The following is a 17,792-nucleotide window of genomic DNA, read 5'->3' on the forward strand; positions in this document are numbered from 1 at the left end:
GTCCCCTATGTCAACTTGCTCATCTAAAGCTAGGAGCCTAGGACTCCCACTCTGGAGTCAGCCTGTGATTCCCTCTCCTCTTCGTCCCTGCCCAACTGTCCATTATTTCCCAGTCCCTACCTAAAACAACCATGAGGGAACTTCCCCCCACACCTGAACACCATAAATGTAAGGGCAGCCCCACAATACTGAACTAAATCGTCCTTTGCATGCACCCCACTTCAATAGCATCTGGCCTCTGGGGCCCATCTATCCAACTACAATAACTTATTTTCAAAAGTCTTTGGGCCTAAGGAGAGTGCCTTCTCTATATCCACAGCCTCAACGAAATCCATGAGAAAAAGGGCACCCCCCCAGAAGTGAAAGCTTCACATTACCTCTCAGATTCCAATGACCTCAACGCCCACCACTTCAGTAAGGACAAGTCTGGAACTGAATTAGAAAAGTCCCCCATCATCCCACTAAACCTCTACTTCAAATGGCTTTGAATCCACAACAAACTAACATTCCCCTCCTCTCTTATTGTTCATCCATTTTTTAAGAAACTCATTTCAGCAAAAGAAAACTGAGCCAAAAAAAAAATCATAAACCCTAAACTTCATAAACAATTAAAAGAACCAAAACAACCAAACCAAAAGGCACAGAATCACACACTCTTGAATGAATCAAAGATCCATAAAACCTAAACCCTAGAAAAATAAGCACAACATGAAATAAATGAAGAAAATAAGAATACAAATAAAAGAGATAATATTAAAGAGAAGACTTGGCCCTTGACTTTGAGATGGATGAGAGTCGATTGATGGCAGGTTTCTGGTTGGTGACACAGGACATTTCATTGAATTTGGAGAAGTTTTGGTTCGATATTCGAGTGGAATGTGGCAAACCAAGGGAACTAGACTTCCTTAAGTTTTACTAGTAGAGAGCTTTTGTAACTTTTCTTTGTTTTCGTTTCCTTTCAGTGCTTTTTTTTTTTAAAAAAAAAAACCATAATTTTAAAAAGATTTTTTAAAATACCACACTTTAAAAAATATTTCATGACACTTTGTGTCGCCACATAAATTTTAGTGTGTTTTGCTAAAGTCATAATTTGAAGACATGATTTTAGTGCATTTTGCTAAAGTCATAACTTGAAGACATAATTTTAGTGTATTTTATTAAAACTATATCTTCAAGATACAATTTCAATGTAAAAAAAAAAATGAAGATTTTGTCAAAATAAACAATAATTATAATAATAATAATAATAATACACTAAATATGAAATTTATGTATTTTTTATTTTTTGCATTTCTTTTCAAAATTTTATTTAATTATTTAAATTTGTATAAAATTACAAATGGATCAAGACAATGAATTTATGAAAATAATTAAGTTTATTTATTTTAAATTTTTTAAATTTATTTATTTTTGGTTGCTTTTTCTTTGTTGGTATTCTTCCAAAGTAAATCTCTATAAACAAACGAATTGCAACCTTCATGCTATTTTTAACATTAATTTCATGTGTATAAAATAATTATAAAAAAAATTAATTTTTTTTAAAAACCATAAAAAAAGGAAAGCAATAAAAATTAAAAAAACATAAAAAAAATTAATTTAAACAAAAATATATCAAAAGAAAAAGTAGGAAAAAAATAAATGAAATAAAATGAAATGAAGTCATATCCTAAACATAGAATTTCATGATAATGTACTAAAATCGAGTTTTCAAAACATCATTTTAAGAGTAATATGCTAAAATCATGTCTTGAAAACACACCTTCATAACGATCCATTGAAATTGTGTCTTCAAAACACAATTTTAAGATAAGTTGTGATATGATGCTTTTGATAAAACTTATGAAACACAAAGTGTCGTAATTTTGTCGGTATTTTTGAAACTACCAATTTTTACACATAATTTTTTTAAATTTACCATAAATTTATAAAAAAAATCCCATGAGGGACTGGAGAGATGCATGGTACGAGGCTAGGAGTAGAAACTTCTAGACGTAAATCTGATTTCAAATTAGAGGCTATTTTTTAAAAACCAGGAAATCAAAATTATTTCTAGTAGTGGAAAATGCACTAAAATGATACACAATCGCCCATATTTCATTTCTAGTAGAAAAAAAATTCCAATTTAGGTATATAACTAGTGATAAAATTAATTGAATCTTAAGAAACCCATTTTAGTTAATTAATCAATAAGAATTTTAATTTAATCCTAGGCTATGTTTGGTTATGAGAATATTTGAGGAAAAATACAATGGAAAGAAAAATGGAAAGAAAATAGACAAGAAAAGTATAAGAAAAGAAAAGTAAAGAAAAATAAAAAATAAATAAATTTAGAAATAATAAATTATTTTTATATGTTATTTTAAATTTGATTAATTTATTTTTAACTATTTGATAGAAAGATTAAATAATTTGAAAACACACTAGTTTCTAACTTATTTTAAATTTTAATTATATTTGTATATATATATATATATATATATATATATATATATATATATTTGTATTTTTTGGAGAACAATCAAATATGAGAAAATTAGGGTTTATTGGGTAACTGTTTTTAAAAACAAGTCTGAAAAATAGTTTTTAAGAAAAGTTTTTAAAAATTGTTCTTTGATTTTTATAAAACAAAAGTCTATTTATAAACCTAAAATGTTTTTAACCTATTTTTACTATTTTTAAATATGTTTTAAAAATGATTTTTATATGTGGTGTTTTATTTTTAATCCTTGTACATGTTTATATAATTATTTTTTTAAATAGCTCTTAAAAAACAACAAAAAATAATAAAAAAATATTATCTGAAAACACCATATTTTCTATTTTTAAGATAAAAAAAATAGAAAACAAAAAATAGTTTTTTTATTGTTAAACATATTTTCTATGTTTTATGTTTTAAAGAACAGAAAACTGTTCTAAAAAACAATTCCCAAACGGACCCTTATTTTCCTTAACATTTTTTTTCTTTCTTTAATATTTCTTGAGAACAAATAAGTTCTTGTGTGATAACTGTTTTTTAAAACAGTTTTAAAAAATATGGTTTTTAAAAACAGTTTTTGAAAATATAGTTTTTAAAAACAGTTTTTGAAAATTGTTCTCTGATGTTTTGTACAACAAAAGTTTGTTTGAGAATCTAAAATTGTTTTTAACCTGTTTTTAATATTTTTAAATATGTTTTTAAAATAATTTTTATGTCCATAACTTTACTTTTAATCATTATATATGTTTCTATAATTATTCTTTAAAACAACTTTAAAAAAATAACTAAAAACAACTAAAAGAAGTTCTTTAAAAACACCCTATTTTCTGTTTTCTAAGAATAGAAAACAGATAATAGTTTCTGATTGTCAAACATGTTTTTCAGCTTTTTTTTGTTATAAAAAAATAGAAAATTGTTCTTGAAAATAGTTGCCAAACAGGGCCTTAATGTTTTTCAGTTTTCTTAAAAATACTTACTTTTACCTTTAAAACTAACATATATTTTCAATTAAAATTTTTCTCATCTCCCCATTGGTTTGAGTTAAATTCAGTTAACAATCATAATTTTGAAATTTCAATAAATACCTCATTGTGGACCCACATTTTTCATGTAAGTCCCCACTCGACGGCGAGACTCATTTGTTATTTATTTATTTGGTGAAAAATATGATTTTTATAAAAGACTTGGAATCACTACTATTTTTGTTTTATTTTTAAGGAAAAACAAAATAAAAAAGAAAACTCTAAGTATGACTCCTTATTTGGAAATGACGGTTTGTGGAAAACCAAAGTCGAGTCCGGGAGTCAAGTTACTTATTGAGAAGGTATGGTAAAAGATTGTAGCGCCCTTTTAAGCCCCTAAAAACGGGTCTCTACTAAATAAGGTGAAGCAAGTGTGACAATTGATAAAGAAATCAATGGATATCAATGAAATGATCAAATAATAAAATGAATCATGCATAAGAATAAATAAAGTAGGAGTGAGATTGTACCTTAGCAATAAGTAATAGTGCATTATCATGAAACGGGATTAGTGCATAATAATGAATACAAAATATATCGCATGTGTCATAAAACAGAGTAAGAAATCATTAATGGCCATTATGCATTTCACTCATATCATTTTTAAAGAAAATGTCATGGATGTTGGGCCTCGCCAAAGCACAATTGATTTTGCATGAATTAATCCCACAAATTCCATTATTTTGGAATTTTGAAAAAAAAATTCATTCATGCTTATTAAAAAAACATAAAAATCAACGAAAAATTATGAAAGTGGTTACCTAAAAGAAAATGTAACCATTTTATTAAAAACATGATTTTTGGTGACTTTAAACCCTAAGGAATGAAGAAGAAAATAAATGACCTAAAATTATTTGAAAATCGGTGTGAAATTAAAATTATTTGAAAATTGAAAATTTGAAAATTTGAAAATTGGAGTTTTGAAAATTAGAGTTTTGAAAATTATTTGAAAATTAGAGTTTTGAAAATTAATTTTTTTTTTAAAAAAAAAAGACTGAAGTTCTGAAAATTATTTGGAAATTGGAGTTTTGAAAATTAAATTTTGACATCAAAAGATGAAGAATTAAGAGGATGACACTTGGCCTTTGGGGTAGTGCACTAGAGGGTGGCCATGCATAGCCATGTGGGAGTGAGTCTCGGGGTAGAGAGATGTTGGCAGTGATGGGTGAAACTTTGGTGTACTACTGAAACTTCGTTAGATCAAAGCATCAAGTAGCTGCAACCTCTTCATAAATCCAAGCTTTCATTACAGTTGAAAGGTGATGGAAATCTCCATTAAAATCAAGCTTTCATCACGGCTCAAAATGGTATATAAAGTTCAAGAGCATTGTCCACTAAAACACGCACTCATGCAACCATATATTCTACATTATTTCAGCCACCAGAGAACCATTTGATGGCTACCACTTTCAACCATTAAGCTTCCATATTGTATCCACTTTAAACAATTGCAAGAATTCTCCATTATGAAACCACAACTTCCTTAATGTTCAGCCATAAGAATCTTCATAATGCAGCCAAAATTTCCCCTTAACTCCACTGAAAATTCAGTGCAGCCACCGAAATTCATCTTTTTAACATTGAAAATTTAGCCACATTCTCTATTGAAACACGCATTGAAATTTGGCTACATTCCCTCACCGGATTCTCACCATAAAAACCACCATATGCGGCCCACAATATCACCTGAACTCCACTGAAAATTCAGTCGCCAATACACCTTATGTAGCCACTGAAATTCATCTTTTTAACATTGAAAATTCAGCCACATTCTTTTTTAAAACACGCATTGAAATTCAACTACATTCCTTCACCAAATTCTCACCATAAAAACCACCATATTTGGCCCACAATATCACCTGAACTCCATTAAAAATTCAGTCTCCAAGAATCCACCAACAACAATAAAAATTGAGCAAGTTTTGGTTAGCTTCAGCAAGCACAAGTGGAATAATCGAACTCCACTTTTAGCAAATAAAAAAAAATAAATCTCATTCTCTCCAACCATAGCCTTGTCTCCATCATGAAATTCTACACTTGTAGCAATTAAAATTTGGCAACCTTTAAGTTTGTAGATAACATATGACCAGATGGGAAGCTATCAAAATATTCACAGCCATCATTCGAACCAGAAATTCGTACCAAGCCTTCAAATCCCCAACCAATATTTGGAACTAATAAATTGAAGCACAATTACAATCACAGAAATCCTCCATTAAGTTCATTTCCTCCCATGACCTCACTCCTCCAGTCCCAACAACTTGGCCATTGATGATATCATCCCACCATCAACAGGAAACAAAGTAATAAACATAGAAGAATAAAAAACATGAAAAACATAGTATGAGCTTAGCTCTATTTCATGGATTGTTAAAGAGTTAGGAACAGATGGAATTAACAAAGAATGCAAGCATGATTCTTATATATCAAATCCATGGAAAGACCAATGTATCGGGTGTCTACAAAAGAAAACAAAAATACCAAAATAAAGCCAAAATAGAGCATACATGTAGAGAGTCAGATTCGGCAAAACAAACGTGTGACCCTTCATGTCCACACCAATAAAAAAACAATGCTAAAAAAAGTAGCTGAAAATGAGAATGAAACAGTGTGAAAATGAGAGACAAAAAGCTCACAATAGCCTTACTTGGAATGCTCCCTCATAACCAAGAGTCGCATGGCTTCCAGCTCTACTTTCTTTTTTATGAATCAACAAGATCCCCTCTCATCGTTTGTTTTTCTCCTTCTAAACCTAGACTTTTTTCCTGCAACTTCTCAGACCCCCCTTCCTAGCTGGTACTCACTCCATTTTCTTTATTCATCCCTCCTGACACCCAACTCATCCCTCTATTCTTGCTTCCCATCCAAGCCTCTACCAGCTCTATTGCTTACCTTCTACTCCACTGCTCCCCATTCAGAAAATGTCTCCATCTTAACCACCACCATGACAAGGTAGTAGTGTCCTTGGCCATCCATACAGCTTGCTCACCTATGGGAGTCGTCCCCTACTCCTAAATGAAATGCCCAGCTCACTCTCGGGTGGCTAACAAGTGGTGATAGGAAAAACAAAAACAAAAATGAAAACAAGTGTCTCTTAGTTCAAAAAGAGGGGTCTACACTCATCCCTTGAGATTTAGTGTAAATATACTATGTCATCATTGATTTTAAATTTCTTCACTTAACACGCTTGCCCTATAGATGTTTTTTATATATAAAATTTATTTTGTTTTAGAAAATAAATTTTATTTCTTTGGAGAATTCCTAAATACACCCAAAATCTCTCTAAAAAATAAATTTTATATACAAAATAAATTTATAAGATGTTGTCATGAAAATTGTAAAAGAAAAGGAATAATAGATATATCATGAAATTTCAAATTAATCATGTAGTAAGCCCAAACCTCAAGATATGTGAATGAAATTAACTCATTTTCTAAATAACACGACAATTTATTCATTTCAAATTTGTTTAAATACACACTTAAATTCAAAAATACTTATTTAACCTTGCATTATTTCAAAGGATATAAATCCAATAGTTAAATTTTACTTATAAATAGTTAATATTTTGTGAAAAATCCATTAATGGAATTTTTTTGCAAAATTTTAGTTACATATTGTTTCCTTTTCCTAAAAATGAGTTTATTAAAAGTTTGTTTTTCTTTATGATTCCATTTATAAGACAACTTTTCATTTTTTTTTATTATACTTCCAATTTTCAATTCGAAATTGAGTAAATTCCAATTAAAAAAAAAAAAGAGTTTTCACACACTCGTGTAAAAATAATTATAAAATAGGAACTCATTAAAAATAATTCAAGTTTCATGTACTTATTAGTCAAAAGTAGTACTTATATCATTAAAAGGTAGCGCCTAAATGGTCAAAGGTACCACCTTTGACAAAATAATAATAATAATAATAAACCATGAGATACTAATTATTTTTAGATATATCTTTGAAATTAGTATTTTATAAACTTATTCCCATTTTATTTTATTTTTTTCGTAAACACACTTTTCCCTTATAAAAAAATATTTTAAAAGCAATTTTAAGGGGAAAAAAATCAAATAAGGTTTGGATAAGAAATAGTTTGTCATAAATAAAAATTTATAAAGTACTTAGAAATATGATTTGTATAGTATTTTGATTATTTTTTTTGCATCCATGTTAACTTGAAAATTTGCTTTTCTCATATGTAAGTATATTTATAAAAGCACATTCATCATTCTCCATTACTAAACAATATTGTAATAATTGATAATTTTTATAAAAATAATTAATAAATTTTGAAAGAATTTTATTGTTACACAAATTTAATAATGGGTTATTTGATTAAAAAAGTCATTCAAAACCCAATTTTAGAAATCTAACCCTCCGTCTCTTTTTTATCATATTTTAACAAAAATGCCCTTATTCTTTTCTTATTAAAAATAACTTTTTCTTTTAAAACCTATAAGTAAATACTTGAAATAGTCAATGACATTTATGTCAAAATTCTTCAAAGTAAAAATATGAAAGATGTTAAATTTACAAATACGAGGATTATTTCATCCCTTTTATCCAATTAATTTTGAAGTATTTTAAATATTATTTGGGAGAAGTTTTTAAATAATTAAATAATAATTATTATTATTGTTTTATATTTTAGAGAAGCGGGGAGACTCACAATTTTCCTTAAGGTTATGTTTGGTTCCCAAAAAACATTAAGGAAAGAAAAAAAAAAATTTTAAAATAACTTTTTCATGTTTAGCTTCATTATATATAAAAAATACAAAAATAAAATAAAATAAAATATTGATAGAAATTTATGCATTTTAAAATTATTTAATGCTTATATGATGGGAGAGAACAAGTGAAATGAATTCGAAGAAGGGTATAGAAATAATTTATTAACTTTTTATTTTTGTTTTTTCTTTTCTTCCACTTTTCCTCCCTCACATTTTCCTTCAAAATTTCTAGGAACCAAACATAGTAGAAAAAGTAAAATTTTGTTTTATTAATTTTAAAAATATTAAATTATCATTAACTTTTTGAAATACAATTTTTAAACATAAATCTAATAAAAGTAAAAGTAAAAAAACTATCTTAAATAGGGGTTTTAGGAGAAAATAATTCCAAAAGAATAGAAAATGTTACCATATACATAATGAGAAAATAAAGGCTAATCTCAAATGATAAAAACACCCAAGAGGGGGGGGGGGGGGGAGGTGAATTGGGTTTTTAAAAATTCTTTTTAAACACAACAAATTTAAGCACAATAGAAGCAAGTAAATAGAGATAGAGTTAGAGAAATCAAACTCGGATTTTATAGTGGTTCAATACTTCCTTACCTACGTTCACTCTCCTCAAGTTCCTAACCGAGTGAGGGTTCCACTAGGTTGAAGCTTCAACCAAGCTTCTAATCTCCTTTACACTTGGATTCCGGCTCCAATGGGCTCTTATACAATCTCTTCAAGATTTAACTCACTTGAAGACTTCGACACTCAATTTACAAGAATGAACTTCTCTCAACCTAGCTCAATAATAGCTTAAATACAAATCAAAGCTAGGATGAATCACAAAGGTGCACTAAGGATATGCAAGGGAAGATTTAATGCACCAAGAAAGAAATGAGAGCTTTTAAGGTAAGAACAAGTGGGTAGACAAATAAATGCAAATGTTCTATATATCATAAATGAAGTAAAGCTCTCTATTTATAGGTTCTAACCTCAAGAGCCAAGAAAAACAAAAAGCAGCCTCAACCGGTCGAGCTGGGGGTTGATCGAATCACCAATCGTTGGAGCATTTAATGCTTTGGGAGGTTATCGTTGCTTCAACCAGACTTCGACCAGAAGTTGACCGGCAAGGAAGATACCTCAACCGGAAAGGAAAGGCTACTGGAAGAGAGAGAGTGTTTTTTGCACTCTTCGATCGGACCTTGACTGGGCAAAAGAAACCGGTTGACTGGTATCCTGGCCGGTTGAGCCTGTTGGCCAGTGCCTCGATCGGTTCACCATTTTGGCCTTGAAAACCTATCTTTTTCTAGTCTTTTTCTCTTCTAATACTTAGGCAAGGTCTTTAGGTAAATTAATATGTCAATTTTAAAAGGATTTGCCTAAGGTACGTTTGATAAAACTCGGGTTTTAATGAAACAATAACTTTAAAGAATAAACCGAGTTTTTCAAAGATGCATGAAATGATATGTAAAACCTAAGTGCATCCATGCATTCATTTTACATTTGTTTCCTATGATTAAAGGTCTTCCAAACGTCTTGATCTTGCATCTATTAGGTCCTTTGATGTATTTCCAAATTAATACCTGAGATTCTTTACAATTCAAACCAATTAGTAACTTAACCATGGTTTATTATCATCAAAACTTGATTAGGAGAACCCTTGGGCTAACACATAATAGTCACAATCGTCAAATAACAATCATAATTACTGAAAAATAATCATAATTGTAACAATAGTCATAGGTATGAGACACTAAGACACTAAAAAATTTCTAGGAGCCTTATTTCGGCAACTTGGAAATACGAATTGCAACATGGAGGTTTGTGTCTAAATATTTTGTACATGAGACATGTGTTAACCTTATCCTATATTGGTACACCTGATATTCCTATTTAGATGCAATGTAAGTCCCCAAAGTAAGAAATAGTTGGTCACATCGATCCCTATCGACTAAGTTGATATGGGTTCATAGTTGTAGGACAATAATTATTATTGTTGGACACTAATCATTTAACGACATTGTGGACCCCGCATTTCGGCTCAATGCGTTTCCCACTCGATGGCGAGCTCGATTTTCATTTTGAAAAATTGGTTTTATTTGATTAAGAAAACTGACTTGGAGTCGCCACTTATTTTTGTTTTATTTTTAAAAGGGTAAACAAAATAAGAAAGAAAAACCCTAAGTGTGACTCCTTATTTTGGAAAAGGCGGCCTGTGAAAAATCGGATCGGGTTCGGGGGTCAGGTTACTTATCGGGAAGGTACGGTAAAGACCGTAGCACCCCTCTAAGTCCCTAAAGTCGGGTCTCTACTAATAAAATGAAGCAATCATGACAATTGATGAGGGAATCAATGAATACTCAGAGTGATCATGCACATGTGAGGATTAGAAACAAGCATAGAGAATTACAAGAATGAGAGCGGACACGTACCTAGGTGATGAGTCACCATGCGCTATCAAGAAATGGGGTTAGTGTACAATAACAAGATGAATATACGTGTATCACAAAGCAGATCAAATCAATCACGCATGTCAATCGGAACAATCAATCAATCAATCAATCATAAATCACATGTGTGGGGCCCCCACCAAAGCCCGTTTATTTTGCATGAATTAATTCCATAAATCCCATTATTCAGAATTACGGAATTGAATCTATGCTTACTTTAAAATATTTTAAATGTGAAGAAGACTTGCCGAAGAGAAAATGGCAACGAATTTTATTGAAAACGGGACTCTTGAATGATTCTAAAAAAAATCCTAAAGATGAAAATTAAAAATGAATAAATAAATAAATAAATTATTTAATAAAAATGAAGTTTGGAAAAATTAAAAAGAAAACTAGAATCCAAGAATTTATGCGGAATATGGGGGTGCAGGGAATTATTTTGAAATTCTGAGATGAGGAAATAATAAAGAAAGAAATAAAAATAATAAAATAATAATAATAAAAATAAATAAATAAATAGTAAAATAAAATAGATAAATAAACAAGAAAGGCACGTGACCTAAAGCTGCACGTGAAAGGTGGCCATGCAAAGCTTCCACCAGTGAGGTTTGATTGGACGCCTCCCCTCAAGACCTGCCCTAATCACCAAGGCACCCTTCATTCTTCAAACCATGGAACAATTCATATGCCTTGTCAATGCTTCCACACTTTGCATACAAGTCAAATAAAGCAGCAGCCCAATAACCATCCACAAAGACACGGTTCAGTGACGGCAACTGCATCTGTTGCTCCTGGATTCTACTTTTCTTAAAGAGAGGGCCGAACGGCGAAGAGGACACTGATGATTCCATAGCCCAAGAATCGTTTGAGCTATCACAGCTGAAATATACATCCATCACACCATTTGGGCTGCTAGGAATTTTGGTGTACCTGCGCTTGTGGGGGTTGTCTTGAGCATAGAAATGGGTGTTTGACCAGTCAACATCTGGGAAGGCAAAGGTTGATGCAAAAAGGTGGCCATGCACACTTGCCTGTAGAGTGGGCCCAAAGAGTGAGTTCTGAAATTGGCTTTAGTTGCAGGCACTCCTTTCATTATGTGGATGTGATCAATCCGCCCAATCTCTGCATCGAACATGATTGGCATAAACCATTCCCGTCTTTCCTCACTTAGAAGTTTCATCCCAATAGTTCTGGTATAGCTCTGAATCAAGGGCTCTCCAAATTCGTTCCTCCAAGGGGCACTCCATATATTTTACCTCCCTCATGCTTGTCCCATCCACCAACAATCAGACCAGTTTGTAGCATATTCTTATTATTGTATGATATTAACCTGACAAGGTTTGCAGCAACCTTGACAGTGGCAGGTTGCCCAAGCTGTATAGTGTGCTGATGGAGATAGTAACGCACATAATCAGATAAAATTTGAGAATCTGCCGCCGATCCAGAATGACACAAGTAGACATTATCAGTCAGCTGCGTAATCTTGTCGGATGCTCGATTCGCAACATAAACTCCGGTGCTAGTTCGAGAATCGGCGCCAAGAACGACGCCTCCGTTGTAGGTGACACCGATGATGGTGGTGCCCATGGAATGAGGTTGATTGAGATGGTCCATTTTTAGAATCCCCGAAATCACAAAACCCTAGAAATGGAAGAAGAGTTGAGCTTTCTTGTCTGTCAAGCCACTGTATTTGGTGTTCCCATCTTCGTCTAAATGCGTGTAGAACAGTAGAGAGGTTGCAAAGTTCATTCACGCTTACTTTTTCCTGCCGCAAATATGGTACCAGAATCCTTCTCGTGCTCTGGGCTTCTAATCATAGGAAGAAGGGGTGGCATCCATCTTAGTGTAAGTCTCACAAACTCTAAGCCTTTGGCTATCTCTCTGGTAATCTGAGTTGTGTCCAAGGAGAGATATCCAAGGAGAGATGTCCAAGGACGCCAAATGCATATATTAAATCCAGAAGCTGTTAAGGCTCGTCACTAAGCCTTCAAAAGTCAGTGCTGAAGGAGCATCAAAGGCAACTATGGAAGACAATGGGGAAGAAGATCTGAATATACCCAAATACGCCAACTGAAGTGCCAATATCCATTGGGTTTAGATATCTCTAGCAAGCTAGATTAGACAACAATTTATTAACTATTGCTAGATGCCCTCTTGTTGCTGCGGATATAAGAGGTGTTGCATTTGATTGGCCCACTATTTTGCTTATCTCTGGGTCATAGTCCAATAGCACTTCAACGATTACTTTGTGACCTTTACTTGCAACAATACGTAAAGCATCAAATCCAGATTGATTCTTCATGGCAATGCCCTCTTTAGTAGAGTACTTCAATAACTCTTTTACCACATTCAGATGTTCCTTCTCTGCAGCAGTAAACAATGTTGTCTTCCCCAACTCATTCACTTCGTCCACAACTGTAGCCCGAATCTCTGCCACCTCAGCATCAAAATCTGCCCAGCTCAATGCCAAAATCTGCCCAGCTCAATGTCCCCGTCATCTGAGCATCTACCTTGCCCAGAATCTGCTCCACTGCCTCCAAGTCCCCACACGCAGGGGCCAAATGTCGCCGTATCATTGCAATACAGATTTTTCACACCTGAAAAACTTGACTCACTCTTTGCCAAATCAAAATGTGGGAATTCCTCATCTGGACCTTCAGAAATACTCTATATATAAACACGTCCGTCAATGCTTGCCCTAGCTGGAAGAGGAGGTTGCTGCAGGACAGGGTATCCCATGGTTCACATGATGCTTCATGCACTTACAGCACACGAACTGACGCATAGGGCGGCGGCGATACTGGCCGTGACCTCCATGAAGTCGAAAGCCTCGGCATTAATCCTTTCTGACAGGAACCCTTGCTGATGAGCAAAATCTGGGATTATTTGGGGATTTAAGTTGACGCCAGTGAGGGAAAACGAGAGAGGGGAGAGAGAGAGATGATTGGGTGTGAGAAGAATAATATATGGCTAGGTATGGGACTTCATGCATGTGGGGATGAGGTTAAATGGGTAAAGAATGAGTGGTGGACGAAGGGTATGAGCGTGAAAGGTTGGGTGGGTGTGAAAGGGAATGGATGATGAATGGTGCAATAGGATGGGTATACGGTGGGGTTGCCATCAGTGAAAATAACAGCGGGAGATGATGGGATAGGTAAGGTGGAGTATGAGGATGCAAGGAATGAGGGGTGAATGGTGAATATGAAAGGCATGCGATCTCATGGATGAGGTGTAGCCACGGGTAGAGAGAGGAGGTAAGAAATGTGGGTAATACGGGTATGAAAACAATGGGTTTGGTGGCCTTGAGCTCATGTAGCATGGATTGGCTGTGGGTACATGTAGCTATGGATGAACACTAGTGTAGAAATGGTGAAGAAAGAGAGAGAAAGAGAGTGGTGGGTACGTGACGTGGTATAGAAATGGGCATGGGGAATATGATGAATGTAGGATTATGTGTATGGGTGTAGTGGGCTTTAAAAATATGGGTATGGACGAGGCATGAATAAGCTTAGAGAGAGAAAAGTGGCAAGGAAAAAAACTGGTAAGCTGGGTATTGGAAGTGGGTCCGAAGCTGAAGGTGGTGGGTATCCTTGATGAAAAGAAGGACAAAGGGTGATGAAGAATGGGGAATCTTTTCCATAATATATTCACACACGACATCAATATTATCTTTCAGCTGTGCAGAAATTGGTACTATGCAACAGTTCCCTGAATAAATTTCTGAATCGCTTCATGCTGGTTGATGACTACATTTTCCTGAATGAGATCAACTTCACTTTGAAGAATTATAATACGCTGAAGACGCATTATTTCGACAGCAGCCCGATGCTCTGCAGTTTGCGACTGTAGACAGCTTTCATTAGCAGCTATAAGAAGTAACGCCCCATCCATAATAGTCGCTCCATCAAGCATTGCAGCCATGATAATATCATGCCCCGGACAATCTACAAAGGACACATGTCGTAGCAACTTCATCCTTCAGCTTGCTCAAATCTGGCTCCATGATAACCTCTCTAAGGCCCATTTATGTGCAAAAGGTCCTCTGTCTCTGGAAACACACTCCACAAAACCATTCTCTGGTCCCAAACTTTAGAAACTGAGCCCATATGAAAACCAACAGCTCATGCTGCCAAAACTCTTCTTCTCGAGAGTACAGATGGTCACCGGGAGCAGAGGACAAATGACAGAGGAGCAAGCATAAAAACAGAGCATCAAATGAACTAAAACAACTTTAACTCAACCTCATCTCATACAGAAATCAATGGGCTTGTATATAGGTGGAAAAAAAAACCAAGTGGGAATAAGATCCAAAGGTATGACTCAAAACACCCAAAGGAGAGCTAAAAAGGAATTAGAACACTCTCTAACAAAAATCACATGAAAAACCAAGCACAGATTTATTAATATAGTTACAGCAACCCAAAGAAAATCAATGGCAATCAATACATGGTTTAGAAAACGCACCTGTCTCCTTTCTTGCCTCTATTCCCGTTTTCCCTTCCTCCCAATGCTACTCTCAAAAAGCTCTCTCTCAAAGATATCTCTGAAACAAACAATGGAGACACCACCACCTCCTATAGCTCCGGCAGCCTCTCCTCTCTCAAGTCCCCTGCTCTCTGTAATAGAAACGCCGCTCTCTACAGATCCTCTCAGTCACAAGCCTGCCTCCGGTCTCAACCTCTCTCTGTTTTTCTCTCCTCTTCGCTCTCTCTTACTACCAGACTTGCTCCTTCTCCTTTTTCTCTCTCACCTCCCCCAACTAAACTCTCTAAAAAAAACCTGCTCTGTTTTTCTCTCACCAGCAGTCTCCAAAAAGCAAACCTCTCCTGTGAAAGCCCTATCTTCTCTCAGGTTCTCTCTTCTCAAGCCAACAGCCAGCCCCAAGAAAAATCCTTTTTCCTCTAGCTCCTCTCCTCTAAGCCTTTACTCCGTAGTCCCTCTAAGCACCAGGAATACTCTCCCTCTCCTAGCCCTCTACCGCACGTCCAAAAAGCCTGCACCAAAAAGCACCACCACCTCCAGCTGCCAGAGACGCTCCTCCATAACGGCTTCCAGATTGCCATGCAACGTGTCACCTTTTGGTTGCTCCTCAATTCCACTACCTGATTCTTCAGCAACCAGCCAGGAAACGACACGTGGCCTCCTGAAATCCGGACATTTGGCAAAACAGGTTGTATGAAATGCACCCCATCATGGGGGTCTACAGACATGTTCTCGATCATGTAAATATTGTCTACTTTAAGTTTAACAAGTCATTGTGATTTTATAACACATCTTAAAATTAAAAGGAGTTCATATATATAGTGTCAACAACTTTTTTTTGTATTCGATGTAAGATATTACAATCACCTCCCCTCTCTCCCTCATGCAAACACAACATCTTTGTTATGCTTGATTCTAGTTGGGGTTCTCTCAATAACTAAAAAATATATCATGTCTGAATCTAACTAGGGTCATGGTGGTGGGGGAATTGGGTAAAAAAAAAAAAGGATTCTAATTGTAAGATATCTAATGAGACTGTTGCTGAAATTGAGATCTTATTCAAAGAAAAAAAAAAATCTAATATTTGAAGTTTCATTTATGGACCATGATTGTGAATTGTTTGATCGTCTTTCTCCGAGGAAGAGGCAAAATATAATCAACTTGAATTTGGACAACTATTTGAAATCTTAGTGAAACATTGGATTTGTTTTCTCATATCTTCTTTTTGTGAAAAAATGTCAATTGAAGTAAAGGGTTTCTTCAAACAAGGAGTTAGGTCAACTATTCAATCAAATGATATTGAGTACATAGGGGTTTGTTTGTTTCTAAATATTCTTCTATATATGAGATGTTTATTAGCTTATCCTATGATGTACACTTGATATTTCTTTTTGGCTTCTATGTGGATGCAATGTGAGGCAATTTCTATCTTCCAAGTTGTATGAGCCATAGTTACCCAATGATAGCTACAATTGTCAAACAATTCCCATCTTCCAAGTTGTATGAGTCATTAGTCACCCCATAAGAGCTATAATTGCCAAACAATAATCATGGTTACTAGATAATAGTCATACTTGTTGGATAATATAATCATAAGTGTTGGAGAACACTCATAATTATTGGACATTAATGCTTAAAAAGTAGGGAAAAAATAGAAAAAAAAATACAATTTAATGCATATTTTTAGTATAAAAAAAATTATTTTTAGGAACAAAATACAAAATATAATTAATTTTTATTATTTTATAGTTCTTCCTATATTTAACGTGGGGGATAGAAAAATATATGGGTCATTTTAAGACATTTCTATAAATACATTAGGTGAAATAAACCTAAAATGAGAAGAAACGAGGATGACATGTAAATTTTTATTTTAAAATATTTTATTAGGAAATAATATAATTTTGATTTGCATAAATGAAAAACATGAGTAGTTAGAATTTTAAAAAGTTGATGAAACGTGTCATTATTCTTAATTCATTGACAATTGATAATTTTATTAGGAAAAAGTGTGAAAAAAAAATCATAAAATAGGAACTAAATTTATAAAATACAAAATTTAAGTAATTATTTAAAAATAATTAACATTTTATCCATGATCAAAATAATACTTTTAACTATTCAGATACCATTAATGATATAGATACTATTTTTTATCCTCTTTTATCAGTGAATACATGAATTTGAATTATTTTTAGAGAATTTTTATTTTATAATTATTTTTATTTAAAATTTGGATTATTTTAAAAAAATTCCTTTTATAATTATTTTTACTTGAAAACACATGTTTTCCCTTTTATAATTTAATATTGGACAGAATTTCTGATCTTATTATTATGATGGTTGACTAAGAGAGCTCAACGGATATCAGTACACATCTCGATGACGAGGGTAAACTAAGGCACGTGAGAGCGTAAATAAGGAAAAAACTGGTGTTTCACTCACGTGCCACATGCTCTCTAACTTTTTTAATGGGTAGTTCCAAAGGCGAATCCTCGATTTCCCTGTTCGGAACCCCCCTTTCGGATTCTTCTGGATTTCCCAGCGTCTCTCCTCCGCAACTTCATTATATTTATTCACTTGAGTTCTTCCTTTCGTCTCCCCCACGGAGTCAAGTCAGACACACGCTCTCTTCGGCTTCGCTCCA

The 17,792-nt window shown here is 33.6% G+C and overlaps 1 protein-coding gene across 1 annotated transcript; it reads right to left on the bottom strand.

The window, feature by feature from the left end:
- Positions 1–11,869: 11,869 nt before the first annotated feature.
- Positions 11,870–12,301, bottom strand: LOC117918955 (proteasome subunit beta type-6-like). The gene has a single exon (XM_034835953.1). It carries the CDS (start codon positions 12,275–12,277, stop codon positions 11,870–11,872), a length of 408 nt encoding a protein of 135 aa, XP_034691844.1. The 5' UTR covers positions 12,278–12,301.
- Between the last annotated feature and the right edge of the window lie 5,491 nt (positions 12,302–17,792).

This window comes from Vitis riparia, chromosome 7, assembly GCF_004353265.1.
Source record: "Vitis riparia cultivar Riparia Gloire de Montpellier isolate 1030 chromosome 7, EGFV_Vit.rip_1.0, whole genome shotgun sequence".
NCBI lineage: Eukaryota > Viridiplantae > Streptophyta > Magnoliopsida > Vitales > Vitaceae > Vitis > Vitis riparia.

Bases quoted from the DNA above. Each gene is read 5' to 3' on its own strand.
- LOC117918955 (XM_034835953.1), bottom strand. From the start codon at position 12,277: ATGGACCATCTCAATCAACCTCATTCCATGGGCACCACCATCATCGGT.